The sequence below is a fragment of the Haliotis rufescens genome, unplaced genomic scaffold (genome assembly GCF_023055435.1).
Source record: "Haliotis rufescens isolate VD_foot unplaced genomic scaffold, xgHalRufe1.0.p SCAF_9, whole genome shotgun sequence".
Taxonomy (NCBI): Eukaryota; Metazoa; Mollusca; class Gastropoda; order Lepetellida; family Haliotidae; genus Haliotis; species Haliotis rufescens.
In genome coordinates, this window is record NW_025964383.1 from 24,788,632 (window position 1) to 24,814,225 (window position 25,594).

A 25,594-nucleotide genomic window follows, 5' to 3' on the forward strand; every position below is an offset into this window, starting at 1 on the left:
GTATGTATGTATGTATGTATGTATGTATGTATGTATGTATGTATGTATGTATATATATATATATATATATATATATATACATTCTATTTCATATAAGTGTAACGAAAAATTCAGTGATAAAAATAGATCCAAATAGTCTTTGATGCAAATATCAGGTTCATCAGGTACATTAACATTCAATAAGGATTACATAAATACTGTATTTTAATGTTAATACGGGTTAATTGTGGTGTGTGAGTTTGGTTTTATCCCACTTTTAGCAATATTCCAGCAATATCACAGTGGGGGACACCGGAAAAGGGGCTTCACACATTGTACCCATGAGGGGAATCGAACCCGGGTCTTCAGCGTGACGAGCCAACGCTTTAACCACAAGGATACCCACCGCCCCGTGTACGTGTTAACCACGCCACTTACATATTAAAAACACACTATGTATGTCAAATTAAATCCTACTCCGCTAGCTGACCGGCGTGTTGCGGGGCTGAGTGTAAACAACGCTGTTTTTGCTCTGTTGCAACCAGGTAAGATAGACTCTCGGTGGTAGAAGGTAGTGCTACATGAAAATATAAACCATACTGACATGCAGATGATTAAAGAAAACGACACGGACGTCAGTGAGGACAACACGATGCACGTGCAAGAACAGAACAGTGCGAACGCGGGAGGAGACAACCAGGGCGTATTTGTAAAGCCAACCAACATTCCCGGCGCAATAGTTCGGAGAAGACAGTGTAACCTTCGAGGGTGTGTTATTATTGTTGCTGGATGTTTAATACATCTCACACTCGGCACACTTTATTCATACGGTGAGTATAAAGATAATATTCTTTTATGAACAAAAATACACGTGTTGCTGTATTTGTTATTGCGAATGTCATAACTTTAGTTATCAATGCCCGTGACCTAGATGTACATGCGTACATGCCTTGCAATCCGTCGTGAGATCAGTGTCAAATCCGTCAGGTAACATGTGTTACTTTGCAAGGAGTATGATGTATGGCCCAGGCGTGTGCATGTAGCTGACATAATTGTCACTTATTCGGGGATACACATCCATCGCACGCACGGAACAAGTTGGTAGTTTAGAGTTTGTTCACCCTTGCAACACCTGGTGTTATCACTGTTGTATATACGATACGCACGGAACAAGTTGGTAGTATAGTCTGTTCACTCATGTAACACCTGGTATTTTCACTGTTGTATATACGACACGAACGGAACAAGTTGGTAGTGTAGAATCTTTTGACCCATGTAACACCTAGTGTTTTCACTGTTGTATATACGACACGATCGGAACAAGTTGGTAGTGTAGAATCGTTTGACCCATGTAACACCTAGTGTTTTCACTGTTGTATATACGACACGAACGGAACAAGTTGGTAGTGTAGAATCTGTTGACCCATGTAATACATGGTGTCACTACTGTTGTATTTACATAATGCACGGAACAAGTTGGTAGTATAGAGTCTGTTCACCCATGTAACACCTGGTGTCATAATTGTTGTACATGGGACACGCACGGAACAAGTTGGTAGTATAGAGTCTGTTCACCTATGTAACACCTGGTGTCATAATTGTTGTACATGCGACACGCACGAAACAGGTTGGTAGTATAGAGTATGTTGACCCATGTAACACCTGGTGTCATAATTGTTGTACATGAGACACGCACGGAACAGGTTGTTAGTATAGAGTATGTTCACCCATGTAACACCTGTCATAATTGTTGTACATGGGACACGCACGGAACAAGTTGGTAGTATAGAGTATGTTCACCCATGTAACACCTGTCATAATTGTTGTACATGGGACACGCACGGAACAAGTTGGTAGTATAGAGTCTGTTCACCCATGTAACACCTGTCATAATTGTTGTACATGGGACACGCACGGAACAAGTTGGTAGTATAGAGTCTGTTGACCTGGTGTCATTGTCGTTGTAAATGCGACATGCACGAAACAAGTTGGTAGTATAGAGTCTGTTGACCCATGTAGCACCTGGTGTTATTGTCGTTGTACATGGGACATGCACGAAACAAGTTGGTAGTATAGAGTATGTTCACCCATGTAACACCTGGTGTCATAATTGTTGTACATGCGACATGCACGGAACAAGTTGGTAGTATAGAGTATGTTGACCCATGTAACACCTGGTGTCATAATTGTTGTACATGAGACACGCACGAAACAAGTTGGTAGTATAGAGTATGTTCAACCATGTAACACCTGGTGTTATTGTCGTTGTACATGCGACATGCACGGAACAGGTTGTTAGTATAGAGTATGTTCACCCATGTAACACCTGTCATAATTGTTGTACACGGGACACGCACGGAACAAGTTGGTAGTATAGAGTCTGTTCACCCATGTAACACCTGGTGTCATAATTGTTGTACATGCGACACGCACGGAACAAGTTGGTAGTGTAGAGTCTGTTGACCCATGTAATACCTGGTGTCATAATTGTTGTACATGCGACATGCACGGAACAAGTTGGTAGTATAGCGTCTGTTGACCCATGTAACACCTGGTGTCATAATTGTTGTACATGAGACACGCACGAAACAAGTTGGTAGTATAGAGTATGTTCACCCATGTAACACCTGGTGTTATTGTCGTTGTATATGCGACATGCACGGAACAGGTTGTTAGTATAGAGTATGTTCACCCATGTAACACCTGTCATAATTGTTGTACATGGGACATGCACGGAACAAGTTGGTAGTATAGAGTCTGTTCACCCATGTAACACCTGGTGTCATAATTGTTGTACATGCGACATGCACGGAACAAGTTGGTAGTGTAGAGTCTGTTGACCCATGTAACACCTGGTGTCATAATTGTTGTACATGCGACATGCACGGAACAAGTTGGTAGTATAGAGTCTGTTGACCCATGTAACACCTGGTGTCATAATTGTTGTACATGAGACACGCACGAAACAAGTTGGTAGTATAGAGTATGTTCACCCATGTAACACCTGGTGTTATTGTCGTTGTACATGCGACATGCACGGAACAGGTTGTTAGTATAGAGTATGTTCACCCATGTAACACCTGTCATAATTGTTGTACATGGGACACGCACGGAACAAGTTGGTAGTATAGAGTCTGTTCACCCATGTAACACCTGGTGTCATAATTGTTGTACATGCGACATGCACGGAACAAGTTGGTAGTGTAGAGTCTGTTGACCCATGTAACACCTGGTGTCATAATTGTTGTACATGCGACATGCACGGAACAAGTTGGTAGTATAGAGTCTGTTGACCCATGTAACACCTGGTGTCATAATTGTTGTACATGAGACACGCACGGAACAAGTTGGTAGTATAGAGTATGTTCACCCATGTAACACCTGGAGTCATAATTGTTGTACATGGGACACGCACGGAACAAGTTGGTAGTATAGAGTCTGTTGACCCATGTAACACCTGGTGTCATAATTGTTGTACATGAGACACGCACGGAACAAGTTGGTAGTTTAGTGTCTGTTGACCCATGAAACACCTGGTGATATTGTCGTTGTACATGCGACACGCACGGAACAAGTTGGTAGTATAGAGTATGTTCACCCATGTAACACCTGGTGTTATTGTCGTTGTACATGCGACATGCACGAAAAAGGTTGGTAGTATAGAGTCTGTTCACCCATGTAACACCTGGTGTTATTGTCGTTGTACATGCGACATGCACGGAACAGGTTGTTAGTATAGAGTCTGTTCACCCATTTCACACCTGGTGTCATAATTGATGTACATGGGACACGCACGAAACAGGTTGGTAGTATAGAGTCTGTTGACCCATGTAACACCTGGTGTCATTGTCGTTGTAAATGCGACATGCACGGAACAAGTTGGTAGTATAGAGTCTGTTGACCCATGTAACATCTGTCATTATTGTTGTACATGGCACTCCGATTCTTCCATTCCGTCTCGATCCTTTACGACCTCTTTGTTATACCAAAGTTATGTTTGTCATATCACTCCCCACATTCCATATACGCTTAAACAATCATTATGTTATAACACAGAACACAAATACATTAAACGCAAACTCTCAAATACAAACCAGGACGCGATCTGTTCCATAAAGCTCCACATGTGGAATATATCGTTGAGTTAGGGAACATTTGTTAACTACATTGAACTACTGAATATGTATTTCCAATTCCAGGGAACTTCAGCCCATATATAATATCGTACATACGGAGACGGTCCTCCCCCAGTGATCTCCGCTATGTAGATGGGATATGGGTACAGGCGTGTATGATGATTGGTCAAGGAATCACAATGTTTGGAGGAGGGCTACTTGAGAGGAAGCTTGGACCAAGAATAACGACTCTCATAGGATCATGGATCATGAGGTCAGTAGATTCACGGAACTGTAAACTAATGTGAAGTGTTATTACGTATAAATACATTGTAGCTGCATAAGACATACAACCGATCATTTAACCTTTAGTTTAACATTGAATAGTTTGACTTAGTGAAAATATTAATATGTATTTATATGATTATGTGTCCTCTTGTTCATCCATGCAGTCTTGGCGTAATGCTGTCCTACTTCGCGATCCAGAATTCGTACATAGCTACAGTCTTTACGTACGGCGTGATGTTTGGTATGGGGACAGGAATAGCATATCCTATACCATTGGGCTGCGCCATGAAGGTTGGTCAAATACTATATGAATATTTCACTATTTCAATGACGCATCGCAAAATGTACCGTCTTGTATTCATCCATATATTTGATTTGATAAACGTGCAATGATATTTTACGCACCAAATCAAATACTGTATGATCAAACTACATTATTGAAGACAAGTGTTTCTATCTTAAAATATTGTGTTGCGGACCGCTTCTCACCATCCGTAAACGCGACCTGTCCGTGTGTTACCCGTTCACCGAAAATCATTCGTCACCACTCGCCCCTTTCCGTAACCTGCAAGGAGCTTGTCCCGGAATAACACGAGTTGGTCACGAATGACCGAAAATATGCCTTGTACACATGTTATTGTCAGTTTGAGCTGTGGAACACGTGTTTTATCTCCGACCTCATAATACAGCTTCTTGTCCGTGCTCGTAGGCTTCAACAAATGTCACTAAAGGCCTTCTCTTTTGAACTGGGAAATAAGAGACCTGTGAAACCGTCTAATCTATTTCATACGTAGATCGTTGTATAAAGATTCATCAGGACAAGAAAGTATATACACACGGGACTGTATGACATGAGTGATGACTTAACTTTCCCAGAGTCTGCTTTCCCTTCATGTTGAGCAATATTCCAGCAGCTCCAGCCTTTGGTGTCTACATTTCGAGGTCTGGGCAAAAATCGGGGGCTAACGTTTTGCCTACGAAGTGTTCAAAGAGTGTCATACGAGTGCCAACATTCAAGGCTTCGGTAAAGTTTTAAAAAAAATTACATTTTGAGGACATTTCCAAATCTGACGCATCAGTGTACACAATGATGCTTTTTGCAATTCCCTATGTTGACTTGTACTATACAGTTGTATGTTCCCGTATTTTCTTAGGTTAACAATTGACTTGCCTTTATATGTGTTTGTGACGTGTGCCACTGTTCAGGATATGCTCACATGTTCAAAAACACCTGGTATTATCATCAGGGGGACTGTATTTCATTAAAACATGCTTATGATACAGTCGGAATCGTACAACGGAGATTTATTATGGTAATTGAAATAATTTTCTCGCATTCATTCCAACATGATGAAACATGAATACTGTAAGAAGCACTCAACCATCCCCCAGCACTGAATATCTTCCCTAGACAGCTTGTTATACGTGGGACCCCGGTGGCCAATGGCCAAAGCGCATCATCTTTAGCTCTTTTAGGGGAGCTGAATGTCAGTGGTTTGACCCCCTGGCAGTGTTATATTAAAATACGTCAAAAGATGGGACTTGTTGTTACCCTGCCTGCATGTGCATGAAATAAACATGAGAGCATTAAGTTAAGTTAAACCCATTCCACCCCACCTGGATGAATTATGTTCTCAGTGGCTGCCGGACTGGAGGGGACTTGTGAGTGGTTCCATCATAGCAGGGTTTGGAGCTGGCGCTCTGGTGTTTAACCAGGTTATCACTGCCTATGTCAACCCAGAAAACTACAGCCCTGATGACAACAACGGTGGAGAGAAGTAAGAAAACATGTGTTGATAGCTACAGTCTTTCTGTCTTAATAATTATTATAAGAAGTAGCAATAGTAGTAGTAGCAGCAGCAGTAGTGAGTGGGTGAGTATGGTTTTACGCCGCTTTTAACCACTAGGCTACCCGACCACCACAGCAGCAGTAGTAGTAATAGTAGAAGTCGTACCAGCAGCAGCAGCAGCAGCAGCAGCAGCAGCAGTAGTAGTAGTAGTAGTAGTAGTAGTAGTAGTAGTAGTAGTAGTAGTAGTAGTATAATTAATATTATTACAAAGTGCCGAACATCATTAGGAGATTGTTGTTTGCTTTTAAGGTTGGATATTTAAAAGATTGAGATTTCCCTCAATGTTTATCAATAACATACTGGATCATGTGCCTGACCAACCCCCAACTTACCCTATATAGTTCACCTTTTTAAAAACGTAGCCATGGTGGGCATATGAATCTCACAAATGTTTTACCTATAGACATAGAGGCAATGTTTGCAACACTGATATGGCCTTCTTACAGCGTGTACCTTCTGCATCTTCAGTTACTTCTCTCAGGACGTGGTGTTGGACCGTGTCCCCCACTGCTTCCTGGTGCTCGGGGGAACATACGCGGTGGTACAGCTGTTTTCCTGTCTGATGTTGGTTGACCCGCCCGAGGACAGCCAGGTACCACACAGAGAAATATTACATCAGCATTAACAACGGTACATGAGTTCTCTTTGGGAGATCATCTTCAGTTCATGTGACACGGTGGGGCGGTGGGGTAGCCTAGTGGTGGAAGCGTTCGCTCGTCACGCCGAAGGCTCGTTCGATTCCCCACGCAGGTACAATGTGTGAAGACCTTTCCTCGTGTTCCCCGCCCAGATATCGCTGGAATATGTAGGGGGTATTATTGTATCAGGCTCGCTGACTTTAGAGTGAAAAATTGCTCAGTGCGGCGTTAAACAACAAACAAACAAAAAATCACAATCCTTTTAATTGTGAAATATTTAGATAAAACGACTGTTGAATGACAAATTACATCATCTATTTTTTCAGATTGAGGTCGGGGTAACAAGCTACAAGACTGTTGATGAAATGAGTAACATTAACGAAGGATTCTCTGGTGACATGGAGATGACGAAGTCAGCTTCTCCTGAAGCTGCAGCCGTTCAAACAAAAGACATAGAGTGAGTTATTCTTTACCTATAAGCAACAGAATCGCTGAACTTGTACTCAACAGACGGAATTCAAAATTAAAATACCTTTTTTAACTTCAACCAAATTTGGTAAATTATGTTTCTAAAATTGTCAGCACCATACCCATGCTCGTGGGTTTCATCGAAGTGGTAAACGTCTGAGACCTGCATCACTTCGGGTTTCCTCCCATATTAAGCTGCTGTAATATGACTGTAATACTGTCAAAAGCGGTGTTAAACCCAAGTCACTCACTCACTCAGTGATCCTTTCATACATTTTTCACTGCTACTTTGCCTTTTACGCTCAATGGAATCTGTTTCGGCGGAGAATCGAGACTGGTTATTCTCTGGCCTTGACATTTTATGTTTATTTTCCATCACATACATCACACGTTTCTTGAAATCAGTTTATAGGAACATGTTCCAATATCCCCATGCATAAGCATCTTCTTGTACAGTTTGGGGTGTCATTCATTTCTTCATTTAAAACGGTGAATGCGTATCTGTAGATGTAAATACATTTGTATGTCGACCCAAACATTCTGTAGCTGATGTTTATCCCGGGGTGCTTTATTTACAGTGGGTATTGTATATCAATAGCACATGTTTGTTTTTTTGCAAACAGAATAAACATGCTTAATGCATTGCCTTTGACTGGTACATATTATGCAATGAGTAATAGGTCACGAAACCCCAGCGCAATGAACACATTCCATCTAGCTGCACTACATGTCGACCCTATTGTATACCCTGTTGTCCTGGCTGATAAGAAGAAACACATGTCACTGAGACCTAACACTGTTTATGTTATCTTGCTACCATGAATGTAGCCTTCAAACGTCGTGAAAATATATTCACCACATAATGCATTACATTGACAATTTAGAGCCACCATAAACACTGACACGCTTTGATCGTAATCCTTCTACCTGTCGTCCCTTGGTATATATTAACCTATCTTTATGCGTGTGAAGACCTACTTCAAACGTATCTCCATTGCATAGGCGTTCAAGTACAAACAAGTGACACCTGTAACTCAATGTGTTTTGATCTACTACATGGAGACCTGGTTTATACTGTAGCGTTCAAGTATAAACAAGTGACACCTGTAACTCAATGTGTTTTGATCCACTACATGGAGACCTGGTTTATACTGTAGCGTTCAAGTATAAACAAGTGACACCTGTAACTCAATGTGTTTTGATCTAATACATCGCGACCTGGTTTATACTGTAGCGTTCAAGTATAAACAAGTTACACCTGTAACTCAATGTGTTTTTATCTACTACATGGAGACCTGGTTTATACTGTAGCGTTCAAGTATAAACAGGTGACACCTGTAACTCAATGTGTTTTTATCTACTACATGGAGACCTGGTTTATACTGTAGCGTCAAAGTACAAACAAGTGACACCTGTAACTCAATGTGTTTTGATCTACTACATGGAGACCTGGTTTACACTGTAGCGTCCCAGTACAAACAAGTGACACATGTAACTCACTGTGTTTTGATCTACTACATGGAGACCTGGTTTATACTGTAGCGTTCCAGTACAAACAAGTAACACCTGTAACTCAATGTGTTTTGATATTCTACATGGAGACCTGGTTTATACTGTAGCGTTCAAGTACAAACAAGTTACACCTGTAACTCAATGTGTTTTGATATTCTACATTGCGACCTGGTTTATACTGTAGCGTTCCAGTACAAACAAGTAACACCTGTAACTCAATGTGTTTTGACATTCTACATTGCGACCTGGTTTATACTGTAGCGTTCCAGTACAAACAAGTAACACCTGTAACTCAATGTGTTTTGATCTACTACATGGAGACCTGGTTTATACTGTAGCGTTCAAGTACAAACAAGTAACACCTGTAACTCAATGTGTTTTGATATTCTACATTGCGACCTGGTTTATACTGTAGCGTTCCAGTACAAACAAGTAACACCTGTAACTCAATGTGTTTTGATCTATCACATGGAGACCTGGTTTATACTGTAGCGTTCAAGTATAAACAGGTGACACCTGTAACTCAATGTGTTTTGATCTACTACATGGAGACCTGGTTTATACTGTAGCGTTCAAGTATAAACAGGTGATACCTGTAACTCAATGTGTTTTGATATTCTACATTGCGACCTGGTTTTATACTGTAGCGTTCAAGTATAAACAAGTAACACCTGTAACTCAATGTGTTTTGATCTACTCATGGAGACCCCGTTTATACTGTAGCGTTCAAGTATAAACAGGTGACACCTGTAACTCAATGTGTTTTGATCCACTACATGGAGACCTGGTTTATACTGTAGCGTTCAAGTATAAACAGGTGACACCTGTAACTCAATGTGTTTTGATATTCTACATTGCGACCTGGTTTATACTGTAGCGTTCAAGTATAAACAAGTAACACCTGTAACTCAATGTGTTTTGATCTACTACATGGAGACCTGGTTTATACTGTAGCGTTCAAGTATAAACAGGTGACACCTGTAACTCAATGTGTTTTGATCTACTACAAGGAGACCTGGTTTATACTGTAGTGTTCAAGTATAAACAGGTGACACCTGTAACTCAATGTGTTTTGATCTACTACATGGAGACCTGGTTTATACTGTAGCGTTCCAGTACAAACAAGTGACACCTGTAACTCAATGTGTTTTGATCCACTACATCGCGACCTGGTTTATACTGTAGCGTTCAAGTACAAACAAGTGACACATGTAATCCATTGTGGTTTGATCTACTATATGGCATAACTTTGTACTTATTCAACCGCGGCAGTTGTGTCTGGGTCGACCGTGTGAAAAACAGCCATTTCACGGCCGATGTCCCAGATAAAATCTCAATGCATACAGATGTTATTACCTGTAAACTTTACAGGCCTTTCATGTATAACAATGGGTCTGTTTGTCGATGCAAATATGCTATAGCGGTATCATCGGCTTCACAACAATAGCTGTAATAATTAAATGTTTATTAAAATAATCAAAAGATCTTTTCAGAAGAAGAAGAATCGTGTCAGACAATAGACCCCACCACCCTCGCTCTTCCCTCAATCGCTTGTATGTACCAATTATGGAGTGAGGGCGTGATTTGATTAACGTGGAGACTCTTCACGATAGAATAGCATTGTACACGTTTGCACACATTTATTTGTCTGATGACGACCTGACGTTATATTTTAACTCACTCACTATTCCTGAACAGTGCTGCTGCTGAAGAAGTTCAACCACAGAAGGTCCTCAAGTCCAAGAACTTCTACCTCCTGTGGCTGATATTTCTCTTTGGGGGAGAAGGGATTGTGTTTGTTTCATCACAATATAAGGTATATTTATTACATAACAAATGTTTATAAAATCATCGGCCTTGAATTGTTGATAATTCTGATGTTTTAGCCATCCATTGTCACATTATTCAAAATGATAAATCTTTAATTTCGCTTTTTATGTTCATACAGAATTACGGACAGACATTCATTGATGATGACCACTTTCTGGCCATTGTTGGGTCTGTGTCATCAGTCTTCAATGCTGGGGGCAGCATATTCTGGGGATATATCATGGATCGGTTCTCCTTTAAGGTAATACCACTTCTTATCATATAATGGGTAGGTTGGTCGGCAGGATAAAGCCAACAGATAAAAACGATATCCGTTGGGGTCATATGCGGATAGAGATGCAAATATCAAAGGTCACGTAGGGACTACTTTCAGTGTTTATAAACAAACATGGCGTCGCCCTTGTCATTCGGCGATCGAGTCAGAATTAACCATCGGGAATCTGGATAAACTAAAGGCCCTGGGATAATTCTATCATTATCAAAAGAACAGTCTAATATACTGAAAATCAGTGTGTAACTGTGACGTAGCTAAGGCATTTTATAAGTTTTGGCCACTTTGGAGATATAAATTTCAAAACAATTTTGCGAGGGCACCTGGCCCAGCCAAGCGGGATCAGTAGCAATATCTGTGCTTGAAATCTTTTCCACAAATTAAAATAGTTGGATTTGGCCGAAATATGTTTGAATTGTTACCTTGTTTCGTTTTGTCGCTGTGTGTACGTCTGGCTGCGCTTAACGTTATGACAGGACAGACCGACTGTCAACAGTCTGAACGTGGCCGTGACGTCTCATAGACTAGGGTTAGAGTAGCTTCCCTTTGACAAAGGGCAGTTACTCTAGCGGACAGACCGATGGACTGCCGCGAAAGGCAAGTAAAAACAATATATGTTGCTTCGACATGTATAAGATATTGGCTATATTGGAACTATATTGGCTACTGTCACTGTCCGACTGACACATCTCTTACCCTGTGACGTAATAAATATTAATGAGCGCATTCCAGGAAAACTCGCAATGTTAAGGTAATGCTTGTGAGTGAGGGGAAGCGATTTTCAAGCACAGAATTGAAGAATGACATTATATGATATCGCCAAGGCTCGCTAAATACAATGTTTGTTGCTAATGCAGGAGATTTACCATCCCCAAACACACTTGCGTGATAACCTCTATATAACCTGCTTTATTTAGTGTCAGTCAAGGAAAAGGTATGTAATCTTAAATAATCGATTTTGATGAGTAGGCTATTTATCTAATTATCTTATTATCTCGAGAAAATTAGAGGAAAGGTAACAGGAAATCAAATAATTAGAATGTGAATCTGGAATCAATTAAAATATATTTGATATCGGAAAACAAATAAGAGGTGTGAAAATTATAAAAGGGAATATAAAATGAGTGCTACTTCTTAGCAGAATCTAGAAGAGAACTGCACCTTTTGTGTGAGCTTCGGCTTAAAAGTGAGACTTACAAATGACAATATTTCATAGGAATCCAAACTAGGGAGACACCGCCTGTACTGTTTATTTGGCTTTGTTTTGAATGACATGACCTTAAGTCTTCCTTTATCATTATCCTTTGTTAATTTCCATTATGATATATGATCGGTTATACATGGCTTTTTCATGTGCTGTTTTTTATTACCAGATTGCAGCCCGATGTATATATATTGCCTTCGCCTGCCTCATAGCCTCGTTTCTGGGGTGTGAGTATGCTGGGAGGGTGATGTTCTTCATATGGGTGTGCCTCATCTTTTTTGCTTTCTCCGGAATCTTCTCCATCATGCCACCTGCCATTGCCAGGATGTATGGGAACACGTATGTCGGTGTCAACTTTGGACTTCTTTTCACATCCCAGGTAAGGCAATATGATAGATTCGTTGACAAAATATATCCACAGTTCCCCATGCTTGCAGTGAGGTGCGGGTAAACGTGACCTGACAAATCAAGCTGCCTAAAGGAGTAAATTGTCTGTTTCTGATTATAAACACTCTACCATTGCTGACTGCAACCTTTAGTCACACTTAAAGCCTTAATCATACGTTGGTGCTTCTAACACCAGTAAGTCATACTTCCTGCATGTTACATTAGTATTTATTTTGTTACTTTGTATGAGATTAAAGGATTAATTGTATAGATGCACATTTATGCTGGCACTGAGAGTCTACACTATCACTTCTTTAAACGACGGTTTAAGCTGAAGCTGTACAGTGTAAACCCGAATTCGGTTCCACACATCAGTGAAAATGTGAAACACCCCTCTTGCTTACCCTGTGATAATATATCTGACGTTGATCTCAGGATCTGATACTTCTAGTTGTGCTTAGATGACCAATATGTCAACTATTTGACTTGCTGTCTCATCAGATCATAACTGGAGCCACAAGTGCCTTCCTTGGGCAAATCCTCAAAGATTCCATTGGCTGGCATGGCTTGTTCTTTCTGTCAACTGGATTCACCGCGGCCGGTAAGACATCAATAAAACCCCATGTATACGAAATTATGACCTGTAAAAGCATTATACATTAAAGTTTACTCCCCGATGTTTAATTCATTTTAACTTGTCTCAAACTGCTGTCCATCTCGAACATCTGACAACCTCTGGTGTATAGCATATATCGACTTTTCAATGTTGATTCTTACACCGTTACCAAGCTAGCTTGGTTTGTGTAGTCATTCTGGTTTGATAGGGGTGTGAAAATCTACATCGTAAACCTCGCTATATGCAATATACCAGAAGTTGTTATGCATTAAGTTGTTTTCTTTAGTCAGCAACTTGTGGAATGCCAATCAAACAGTCAAAAGTTTTTACACTGCAAACTATTGCCTACTAATCAGACAGAAAGATCCTTCGTATCTGACACGTAACCTGAGCCCCTTTTCTTTTCAGGTTTTATCGTTATATTTTTCCTGAAAACGAAAACATCATCAGGGGATGATTTCTGAAGGGAATGAGACTTCCACTGTTGCATCTGTGACCAGCTGGGTGTACATCTCTATACGATCAAACACAACGATATACATTGCATCTGTGACCAGCTGGGTGTACATCTCTATACGATCAAACACAACGATATACATTGCATCTGTGACCAGCTGGGTGTACATCTCTATACGATCAAACACAACGATATACATTGCATCTGTGACCAGCTGGGTGTACATCTCTATACGATCAAACACAACGATATACATTGCATCTGTGACCAGCTGGGTGTACATCTCTATACGATCAAACACAACGATATACATTGCATCTGTGACCAGCAGGGTGTACATCTCTCTCCGATCAAACACAAAAATATTCATGCATATGTGGACAGTTTCATATGTGTCTATAGACAATAATATGTATAAAGTGAGGCATGTATACCTATATAAATAGTGACTTTGAACCTTGATTTGAACGATGTATGAGCAGTTTAGATACACGTAACAGATGTAATCGTACGGATGTGTAATTCATACTTTTAGTAATTATCTACATACGACTGTTTTATTGCTAGGAGTGAGTGAGTGAGTATGGTTTTACACCACTTTTCAGCAATATTCCAGCAATATCACAGCGGGGGACACCAAATCTGGAATTCACACATTGTACCAATGCAGCCTGGAACGATCCGGGACTTTGGCGTGTCACGGTAGGAAAGAAAACAAAACTAGCTGGGTGTACATCCATTGACACAACAATATATATGCATATGTAAACAGTGCCATGTATTCCAATACAAACAGTGACTTTGAAGCTAGATTTGAATGATGTGTGAGAAGTTTAGATCACTCTTACACATAACAGCTAATATCATACGTACGTGTAGTTTATACCTTTAGTAATTTCCTATATACGACGGTTTCATTATGGAAGTGACTTTGCGAGTGTGTAAGGTTTTACGCCGCATTTTAGCAAAATTCCAGCAATAGCACGGCGGAGGACACCAAATATGGTGAGTGAGTGAGTTAGAATTTAACGTCACATTGGCAATATTTCAGCCATATCGTGACGAGAACTTAGACATAATAAATATTTATACGGAATAAAACCTGTCAGCGATGGACAGTATAATAACTAGAGTATCACAGTTTCGATTCTAAACAGGTTGCCCAATTCGGTCGTCTTTTACGACCAGCAATGGGGTGCTGAGGACACATTCTTATCTTCCATGGGTTCCCAAGGGGGCACCAAATATGGACTTTACACATTGTATCCGGCTAAGGGAAATATTGGGTCTTCGGTGTGTCATGGTAGGAAAGAAAACAAAACAGGTTACAAGGATTGTTCTTTAGAATCACCTTGGGTATCAGTAAGAAAACGTGTACAGTACAGAATACACCACTGAGAGCAGTGGACAATCAAACAGTGATTAACGCTATGGTTCAACAACTGAAGATGACATTTTGTTCACAATGGTGCCGGCTTATAAACCACATAACATACTGAGGTGTCATTCAGCAAAACTATTACGTTGAATGTTCAAAAACTATAACGGGATTTCATTGTAGCTACAAAAATATTAAATAGCAATTAAAACATAAATACCTGATATATCATTTCATCATGTTTGTTCTTTGTTTGTTGTTTAACGCTGCACTTGGCAATATGATGGCGATTTTGTCAGTAATCGAGTTTGGACCAGGCAATCCAGTGAATGATATTTTGAGCAGCCATCTACACAATTGGGATACGATGCCATGCATCAACAAAGTTTGAGAGCCTGACCACCTGATCCCGTTAGTCGTCTCTTACGACAAGCATGGGTTGCTGATGAGATAAGAGTATGTATGGCATGGAATATATATAAGTATTTCGATATCCTATTCAAACATATAAATAGATGTTAAACTTACACAACATAATCAATCTCATGTAATGAAAAGTAATCAACCTTTTTCATAAATTAAAGCAACAAACACATGTTCATGGTGTTCACGAGAAGGTGAACATATCCTTCCTCACTGGAGGCAACCATCACAAATACATGCAAAGGCAAGTCAGTTGTTCAATTACAAAAGACAGGAACATAAGGTACACATAGGGAATTGCATAGGATATAAGTTGTGTCACTGAGGCGTCAAATTTGGAAATGCCAAACAAATGTATTGACATATTTTTGTTAATATAAGCTCCTAAACTCTTTAACACACACATATTCGTCACATTTTCCAATGTTCATATCTATAAATGTCCTCCGTGTTCTGTCGGTGTATTGAAGGCATCGAGGTTGTCTGAACAAGGGAAATTGGTTTCCACAAGCCTGTTGTTAAGTTCTTGTTCGGGGCGGACGTTTGTATATGTCGCCAACACCCGCCCACCTTTTCTTGGAAGGTTCCTCAGCATCTGCAGCTATAAAGAAAAGGGGTAGGGTGGGTTAGGTAGTACTGTTAAGAAGTTGCTGCCTGAAATAATCACGATAATGAGACATAATAGTCTCGTGTTCTTACATTGAATATGCCTTGCATAGTCGTTTCAGATATAATGAATACTATTAATACGTTACATAGCATGTAGATGCTCCACACGTCGCCGTGGAACAGATACCATGGATTACAAACTGCTACCGTACATAAATGAATATTTTGGTACATGTAGCTGTCAGGATTTCGGGGAAGGATAGGTCCGCAGTTCCCTACGCTTGTCGGAAGTGTTGCCTAAAGAAGACAGTCTGGTCAGGCTCGCCAGTTTGATGGTGTCACCGTGTCTTATAAGTGATCGTTACTTGCAGCCACTGACTCAGTTATTTACAGGCTGTCGTCATATAGCTAAAATAATGCTGACGACAGCGTTAGAAAAAAATCACTCACTCTCTCATTCTGATATCCTACAAATGCTCCATATAAAATAGCAGGAATGTACTGGAAGCGGAATCCGTAGGGAAAGATGGCTCCTTTGAACAATTTTAGTTATGCTAGTAGCGGACTACACAGCCTGAAAATTGCTGAAAGCAGGTATTTCATCTCAGGTATACATACAGCAGAATCTGTAGTACTGTTTCATATTACCTCTGGATATATACTTGCAAAGAATTTTACGCCCAGTAATATTCCTTAGTAGTCACGGCTTGGTATAAGGGACATCAAGAGAAAATGTCTCATTTATCATTTCTTGGTTACGATATGAAAAGCTTCTCGTTTCTACATGTATCCTATGAACATCAAATACAGATCAACGTCATCCACAGGCGGACGTTCCATGACATACCCCTCGTGAACTCAGCTGTAATGGTTGCCTCATAACGACCCATAGTACTGACTCCGAGCATGGCGGAGACGTGAGCGAACCCTCATATATGAAGAACTCTTTACTGTGGGGGAGCAGCAGGAGGGGCCTTATAGTCGTCCTGAGTTTCGCATCTGTAGGAGGGAATATACATCATAACACATATACCATGTATAGGACGCTACAAACATAGAAACATTATATGTGTTGTAAACAATATTGTATGTGGTAATTACAATGAAACACAATATAGGGCTGGGCAATACAGTTATATCAAGTAGTTTGTGTAGTACAGCAACCCAAACATGCCGTAAAAAGCGACTATGCTTGTCGTAAGATGCGACTAATGGGATCGGGTGATCAGGCTTGCTGCATAATGTATGTCATCGCATCCCAATTGCGTGGATTGATGCTCGTGATGACAATCACTGGATTGTCTGGTCCAGCCTCTATCATTTACAGACCACCGTCATTTTGCTGGAATATTGCTGAGTGCGGCGTAACACAACAAACAAACAAACAAATAAAGTGTAAAGCATATCTTCTTGGATACACTTATAGACAGTGATATTTCATATTCTGAGTTGGTTTGGTTCGTATGTAAAATAAACACTGTACCGTTTGCCTTTAACCTCGACACCAAGCGGACATATCTTCTTAACTCGCTGTTTGGTGATGTTCTTGCTTTCTAAAACAACAAACGCGATAACTTGCCAAATAGGTACTGGCTATTACCACAAAAAGGACCCTTATATACCTTTTCCTTGTTTTTCCCCATAGAGTGGATCAATCTTTTCAGTTATCAGGCATGATGTCATCCAAAACATGAGACAGGGATACTACACCACTTTCTTACAGTAATCTTAAAAATGTGGTTTACAAAATAAAAATACTACATGGAACGTGCTGCTCGCCTGTATAAGGATAGCAATAACGGCAAGTCCATCCGGTTTTGACGTCGCCTCCACTATACCGCTATACTTCCTGTTGTAGTGCACCAGATGGACCTGAAACAGCGACAACATAGCAGTGTAATCCTCACGAAAATAAGGAACTATAAATTACTCATTATAACAACTAGATCATTTGTTTAAGGGTTATTACATATACATTAACATAACATTTATTCCATAATACATATTACATTTCTGTACACATTAACATTATTATCTTTCTTTTAATAATTCAGTGGGTTTTTCCAGTCTACATTAACAATTCACATATATATATAGTTACAGCATATCCACTGTAGCATTTAGCTGCTTTCAGCTAATATGAATAGTGTCCTGATGTGCCCTACCTGCTCATATCTCAACATTCATCTGCCACGTCAATACTAAATTATTGACAGTTATGTCTCTCTATTTGTTCACCATAGCTGTTTACAGGCAGTATGGGCTGTATCCTTCTTCCACCAACATGGTAAGTAAAAATTCACTAGATGCAGTCAACCTGCTTCTGGACAATGTCTAATGGTTTACACACTGCTCAGGTCCCGTTTTATGATTAGAGAGTGGATTGGTCCCATAGCATTGGCTGGGCGATCGTTTTGAGCAAGGGTTCGGAAGAATGTGCCATGGGACATCATCTGCAAGGGTTTCGTTGTTTTGTATAGTTAAATGACATTGTGAACGGGAGAGATGTACAGGTTATACAACCTTAGGAAGCCCTCTCTGAACAGAGTTACGCTGCACAAAAAACAAATCAAGTTTAAGTTAGGGATAGCCTTGTGAATTCCACCAATAGGGGAATATCATCATTATAAAGAATGGCCTCAATGTATATCAAAATAATCCGTTACTAAAGGCAGGTTCTGGGACTTTAAATTCAGAGACTGAAATTCCATGTCCATACCTAGGCCTTTCCTCCATATTCATTCCCGAGGTTAACAAGAACTTCCAGCTTGTAACATTCCAGAAGCAACCTTTAGTAAAGTAGTTCCTGATGCCACATGTGACTCATTGCATCCGCCCGATTTCGTCGTTCGCCTATCTCTGACCTAGGTTCACCCACTCTACCTACCTCGGCCCCGTATCCTGTGTGTTCCAGCCAGTGTTCGGAGCCTGTGTCCCCTGTGATGCCAGCATGGTAGTGTATCTCCCCCAGGAGGAACGTGCAGCCCTGACGACGGGGTACGTCACTGAGAGAGAGTCTCCTTTTCGGGAAGGTCATTGTAGCTGTTTGTCCTGTGGATATGTAGGAGACATTGAATTGGTATTGAAAGAGAACATGTCCCTGTCTTGCGTTCCGTATCTTTGTACTAATACTTCTGCCACAAAATAGTCCCTGGTTCGAAATAGGTCGTATCCCTTTTATAAGCCTGAAAACACTATAAAATGTGCTCTTCTGAAACACTGACGAATCGAGTTTGAAGAAATATAAATCCGAATGTGCACTTGTCACTTAAACATGATTTATGGTCTTGAACATGAACTCGATGATAGCGTGTACAACACAATATAGCCGTATAGAAAATAATCACACCCTCCATACATATAGACAAGGAATGACACATGCCATGTTGGTCCTTATTCAAGATTTCGCACTCGGTTCGAATCACAGCTCTCTATCGCATCAAATATGAATGTCACTTGTTCCAACCTTTGGTACTTGATAACAAACCATAAGCTGCACAGTCGTGTTAATCTGTGCTAACCTTAACTCGTATTTATTTTAAAACAACCATCAGATCTCAGCAGACGTTTCTGATATTGGTCTTGGACACCATTGTTGCAGGGGAACCTACAGAAATGATGGCGTAACAATCTGAGATGAGTACAAGTCATTTGACATCAAATATGATGTCCTCATCAGTTAATCACACTGGTGTTTTGTGTGACTGGAGATTGTCTGTGGTCGGCGCATCTGTATTCCTGAACGTTAACATTCTGTTATTCTATTTTATTGCAAACACACGTTCAGCATGTTGTTCGTGGTATGGACGTGTCGATCTATATGGCTAGAGGTAACTTATATATTCAGCTAACACCAAACTGAAAACCTACCATTGTTATATGTGACTGACGATACACTTGCAGCCTGAGACTGACTGTATGTGAGAGTGTAGGGCTGACCACACGCTGCGCCTCGGGTACTCAGAGGTACGGGAGACTGCTTCGCTCCCCCACAGCAGGTTGAGATCCGGTGCCACCGCAGTGGACCTGCAATATTAGCATAATTAGCCCAGTTTGAGTGTGTATCATATAACTATTCATACATGCTTTTGTCGATATAGGTATTACTTATATCGAAAACATTTGACAGGTAAATACTACATAATCTGATTTTATATGAACAAGTAACAAGACATAATTATAAGTGCTTGACTGTCAATATGTTTTTGCGTGTCTGTTTGTTGTTTAAAGCCGTACTTAGCAATATTCCTGCTGTATGACGGCGGTCAGTACATAATCGAGTTTGGACCAGACAATTCAGTGATTGACATCATGGACCTGTCAATATGTACAACTGATATATATTCAATACTTTGAACAAGGCATATATGTGAATACCCCATACTAATCGGGAATTTATATAAATCGCATGATTCTATTTTCCCTTCTCTGTGGACGTGGATGAAGTTTTGATAAAACTGATATGAATAATTTATTATATAATATAGATAAGGTCACTTTCGATATCAACAACATGTCGCGATATCAGACTTATTGGTGTATTACGGCTGATATTCCGTTGGTCATAGTGTTCTCACATTTATATATCAAATTGTTCCATTAAATTCAACTTTGTCTTATATCTTGAATTTTCTTAACTTTGTCTATCCACAAATGATCCACTTTGAGAATTAAATTGGTTCACTGAGAATGCCTGCTAGAGAAATAAAAGCGACAAAAGCCTTTTCATATCCATGAATAGTATCTGCCAAAAGCACAGTCGAGTGTGCGAATCCGTCAGTATTATGGATCATTATCAAATAGTGTACAGCAATTTAAGGTTTCGGAAGACGACAAGATCATCTTGTGCAAACTTGTGAAAATAGGTTTCCCACATTCCGAGACTCAGCAGGCGAAACCAGCAAATGTATTGCTATATGAACTTCATCTTTCTGTTTCACGGGTTTACGTGTTGAGTGAGTGAGCGAGTATGGTTTTACGCCGCTTTTAGCACTATTCCAGCAATATCACGGCGGGTGACACCAGAAATGTTTTTCACACATTGTTACCATGTGGTGAATCGAATCCGGGTCTTCGGCGTGACGAGCGAACGCTTTAACCACAAGGCTACCCTAACGCCCTGACTGACGTGACGACTCTTTGGATAAGGACTTTAAAGCTCATGATAAAGGAAGTAAAACTTGTCTCTGGTCACTCTGCGGAATTCTCTGGTCACTCTGCGGAAAGTTCCTTTACATTATCATTCAACCACGCCTTTGATGTCGGTTTAATCCAAACAATCCTTCTTGCGCCAATCCTATTGTCAGATCAGTACAAAGAAGAAATGAGAAATCTCTCCCTTTTGGAATTTGTTTATTTCATACTTATGCTTTTATTTACATGTGCAACTTTACGTGCAGAAAAGGTACATGAACAGGGTTGTATGTTGTCCACTGCCAATAGTTCCATCAACTGACTATTCTACGATACATAAACATTGGTAAGTATAACTTACAGTACAACGAGTAAAAGGTGACTATGCTTGTCGTAAAAGGCGACTAACGGGATCGGGTGGTCAGCCTCGCTGACCTGGTTGATGCATGTCATCCATCCCAATTGCGTGGATCGATGCTCATGATATTAATCACTGGATTGTCTGGTCGATTATTTACAGACCGCCGTCATATAGCTGGAATATTGCTGAGTGCGGCGTTAAACAACAAAACAAACCAACCAATACAGAACAACGCGGGGATAATGCCACCTTTTGTACATTAGACAAAATGGAAAAATAACCACGTTGGCATTATAGTAAAGTGATGTGATTGAATATTGAATGTCTGTAGATATATCCATGGTATTTCAACATACTCAGTCGATTACTGATATTACCTTGTCACCAGCTAAAACACAGGGTATTTTGATTTATAAAATGGATTTAACGAATTAGATTACCAAAATACCCAATATATATGGAGAATATGTTTCTCTATGTCAACTACTACGATCTTGTCTAGTGTTTGTTCAACATTTCAACTGAACTGGCCAGACTTATGTCCCGAGATCATTCATATGACATTTGAAAGTACTATTTATTGCCTTTTACTTTATTTATTTCTACAAAAGTGTCTACCGGTACCTCAAGCTTTCTTTTGAACTATGAAGTATTATATGAAATAATGTCCATCAACTCTATATTTTACTACATGTTATTTTTGTTGCCTTATTTGAAGCCGTACTATTGCAATATTCTATCTAGCCTACCATGGCGGCCTGTAAATAGTGGAGTCTGGTCCAGACAAACCAGTGATTCTAATCATGGGCATCGTCCCAGAGCATCTGAACACAATGACACGGAATCAACTAAGCCGAGTTGGATACCCGACACATCGTCTCTGACAACGTTGGTAACTGGGAACGTGATGCTATATCCTCTTTTACTATCTAATCCCCACTTGGTACAAATACATAGCAACGTTTCACGCCTTCATAACATGCTTTTTAAGGCTATTGCTGATTCTGCCATGACCTTCTTAAACTCTGTCAAATGTTTCGACAGTGGATTTTTTTTATACCCCTTGTTCCCAAACCAGATACTTACCTTGGAATACCATCAAACCTTACCTTTGGCTGGGCCGTACCCAACAGCGGTAAAGACACCTTGGTGTTTGTAAACTCATAAATGTAACAACATACAGATTCAAAGGATAAATGATACTGTAAACTCCTTTCTAAACCGATTTACTTTTTGTGAAATAAATGGTTAAAAATACATCAAAGATTGTCAAAAGAACCTCTTGCGGTTTACATACCATTCGTTGCGTACATGTTGTATCCGAAGGACGACTTCGACACCGACCCTGCCGTACACAGACGCAAACGCGGCTCTGCATTGTACGTATAAGAACTTCTGTACGATGTAAAGCCATGAGAAGGTCGGAGAAAAATCACAAACAACACACTTAACGTTTCCATTTGAAAAGACACACAGCAGCTAGAACATTCTACTGCTTGCAAAGAATTCAACGGGGGAGAAAAACGTCCCTGGCAAATAGGATATGCGTCATGACAAATCACGTTACCGTTCTGCATCATGTGCAACGAATTGTTTACGTCAACTTTGAATTCTAGATCCTGAAACTTGACGGGACATCTGTGGATCAAAGATCAGGGTGTATATGTTGTTTACTGTCCCATTCATCTTACAACTTCGCTGACGTGACAAAGTGGTGACATGCTGTTCCGTGTTAATGCACATGCAGCAACAAAATGATATATGACGAGATCACCAAGCGAAAATAGCCACACGTATTTTCCTGGCTCTACACCGGTTATTCATGTCAGGCACTGTCAACATGAAACATGATCTGGTGGGTGGGAGTTGTAACCTGGAACATTGCTACATAGGGAACACAGCTATAAGCGTTTAGTTGGGTTTTATACCAAAGGTACACAGTAAGTGAATCGGCCAAAATGAGAAATCAGTCCAGAGAATTATACAAAGTTATTGAGTGACAGGGGCAGAAGGTTGGTAAACAGCTTATTTACTATATATCCTACCTGGTAGATTGCACGTGGCAGTGGTGGAGAGAAGGGGTATCCCATGCAGGGGGGAATGTCCGAGTAACTCTCTATTCCCTAAAAATAATGGAGCAGAGGCCCCCCGTAAAAGCCTTAAAAGCAAAAAATATTATGTTTATAATGTTGTTACAGCAGGCTACTACATCAATGATCATATTTAAAGCAAATAGATTCAGATCTCAATCTATCCTATAATCCCCGTCAGCATTTAATTATAAGCGATTGATGAAATATTACTTCAGGACCCCACGAGACCCGGGAAGATCTGGGGAAGAATAGGTCTTCAGCAACCGATGTTTGCCGGGAATGGTGACTATGTGGAATACTCCGTTCAGACAAAGTATACAGACTCCGAGCCGACCAGTCCTTCTGTTAGCCCCTAATGCCGAGCGCCAGACAGGGTAACAACAAGTACCATCTTTTAACGTCTTTTTGTATGACGCAGCCGGGGAGATATGTACATGTATATGTTTATATGAGACTAACGGGATCGTGTGGTCAGGCTCGCTGACTCGGTTGATGCATGTCATCGCTTCTCAGTTGAGTGGATCGATGCTCATGATATTAATCACTGGATTGTCTTGCCCCAACTTGATTATTTACAGACAACCGTCATACAGCTTGAATATTGCGGCGTTATACAACAAACAAACAAAAGGACCCCATGATGAGCCGTGTATCATGCATTTTAAATATCAGTTCACGAGGGATCTTGGTGCACGTGCAACAGCGGCAGAAAACGTATTCCTCGTACATCACGCAAGGGCGACTCACACAGAATAAATACAGCCGACAAAGAGTTCTGTTGAATTAAGCAAATAAAATTCCACGAGACAATGTTTGGTCAAAGTGTGAAAGTGGGGATGTGTTTTAAGTAGGGGAATATCCTTGTACCAGGTCTCAACTCTATTATTTTTAAGGAAAGGAGCGATTGACGCCATAAATTTGTTTTTATTCATGAAATCACAAAAACTTTACAGCATGTACTTAATGAAGAATGTTTACGTAGCATTGTATAAGTAAACGTAAAATGCAACTGAAAAATCGTTTTTTGTTATCTTTCACCTGAATTTTTCATGTTTTCTACTGTTTTGTTTGCCAATTGTATTCAGCAGGTGTCAACAGGGATTGCAAAATGACAAAGGAACGAGCCTTTGTTAAAGTGTAGTAAAACATACAAGCTTTGTAAATATACTATTGCTGTTAGTAAATTATGAGAAGAAGATTATTTGAATAGTAATGTCTACTAACTGATTAGTAAACTGCCCTAGTCAATGATAGGCCACATGTACTAGTCTAATTAGCAAATATTTACTAACTGATTAGTGAAATATCGTAACAAGTTAGTGCCTGAGTGGACAGTGCAATTCACTAAGTACGTAAGTAAACTAAGCAAACTATTTCGGTCAGTGAGCAGTTTTTAAGGGCATTTCGTTCTTTGACGTACACAATATAGCAGGGGCAGTGTAATGATGGGACAGTGTCCAAGCAGCAATCAATCCGATTATCCAGTATATATCAACTTTCTATCACAAACAATTCGCCGAAGGGACGAGTTCATTCTTTTGGAATCAATAGATTCGGGTGATTGCTGTGACTTTAGGGGCGGTGGGAAAGCCTAGTGGTAAAAGCGTTCGCCCGTCGTGCCGAAGACCTGGGTTCCATTACCCACATGGCTACAATGTGTGAAGCCCATTTCTGGTGTCCCCCGCTCTGATGTTACTGGAATATTACTATTCCCTTCAAGGTACTCCCGGAATGAATCTGTGGTGCCGATAGCTCTGATTACTCCTTCGATGATTTCAGGGCCTGAATAGCCGAGTTTCTTTCCGGAGTCAATGTATCGGAAAAGGTTGATGAAACGTATACCAAGTTTTCCATTGATCAGGCCATGCGCCTTAAAAAGATTTTCTCAGGGTAGCTTGAAGTGGGGGATTTGGCGCACCCGTTTGTGTTACTTCAGGCTTGGTTTGGGGCGGTCGGGTAGCCTAATGGTTAAAGCGTTCTCT

The 25,594-nt window shown here is 40.3% G+C and overlaps 2 protein-coding genes across 2 annotated transcripts; one reads left to right on the plus strand and one right to left on the minus strand.

Annotated features, from left to right (window-relative positions):
* The first annotated feature begins 459 nt into the window (after positions 1-459).
* On the plus strand, positions 460-15,224 carry LOC124123378 (L-lactate transporter-like). The gene is made up of 11 exons (XM_048390378.1): positions 460-809; positions 4,179-4,368; positions 4,547-4,673; positions 6,021-6,160; positions 6,701-6,824; positions 7,197-7,327; positions 10,549-10,666; positions 10,799-10,921; positions 12,325-12,534; positions 13,044-13,143; positions 13,567-15,224. Exons 1-11 carry the CDS (start codon positions 584-586, stop codon positions 13,620-13,622), a joined length of 1,545 nt encoding a protein of 514 aa, XP_048246335.1. The 5' UTR covers positions 460-583; the 3' UTR covers positions 13,623-15,224.
* On the minus strand, positions 15,204-23,077 carry LOC124123381 (carbonic anhydrase 13-like). The gene is made up of 7 exons (XM_046486608.2): positions 22,817-23,077; positions 19,896-20,051; positions 18,913-19,076; positions 17,805-17,897; positions 17,509-17,578; positions 16,873-17,024; positions 15,204-16,017 (listed from the first exon to the last, which is right to left on the minus strand). The coding sequence occupies exons 1-7, from the start codon at positions 22,977-22,979 to the stop codon at positions 15,850-15,852; spliced, it is 966 nt and encodes a 321-aa protein (XP_046342564.2). The 5' UTR covers positions 22,980-23,077; the 3' UTR covers positions 15,204-15,849.
* Positions 23,078-25,594: the final 2,517 nt, after the last annotated feature.

Coding starts and splice junctions, on each gene's coding strand:
- LOC124123381 (XM_046486608.2), bottom strand. CDS start 22,979: ATGGAAACGTTAAGTGTGTTGTTTGTGATTTTTCTCCGACCTTCTCAT. Junction 19,077..19,895: donor GTCAGTCACATATAACAATG/GTAGGTTTTCAG, acceptor ACATATCCACAG/GACAAACAGCTACAATGACC. Junction 17,025..17,508: donor GTCGAGGTTAAAGGCAAACG/GTACAGTGTTTA, acceptor TCCCTCCTACAG/ATGCGAAACTCAGGACGACT.
- LOC124123378 (XM_048390378.1), top strand. CDS start 584: ATGCAGATGATTAAAGAAAACGACACGGACGTCAGTGAGGACAACACG. Junction 6,825..7,196: donor ACCCGCCCGAGGACAGCCAG/GTACCACACAGA, acceptor CTATTTTTTCAG/ATTGAGGTCGGGGTAACAAG. Junction 13,144..13,566: donor AACTGGATTCACCGCGGCCG/GTAAGACATCAA, acceptor TTTTCTTTTCAG/GTTTTATCGTTATATTTTTC.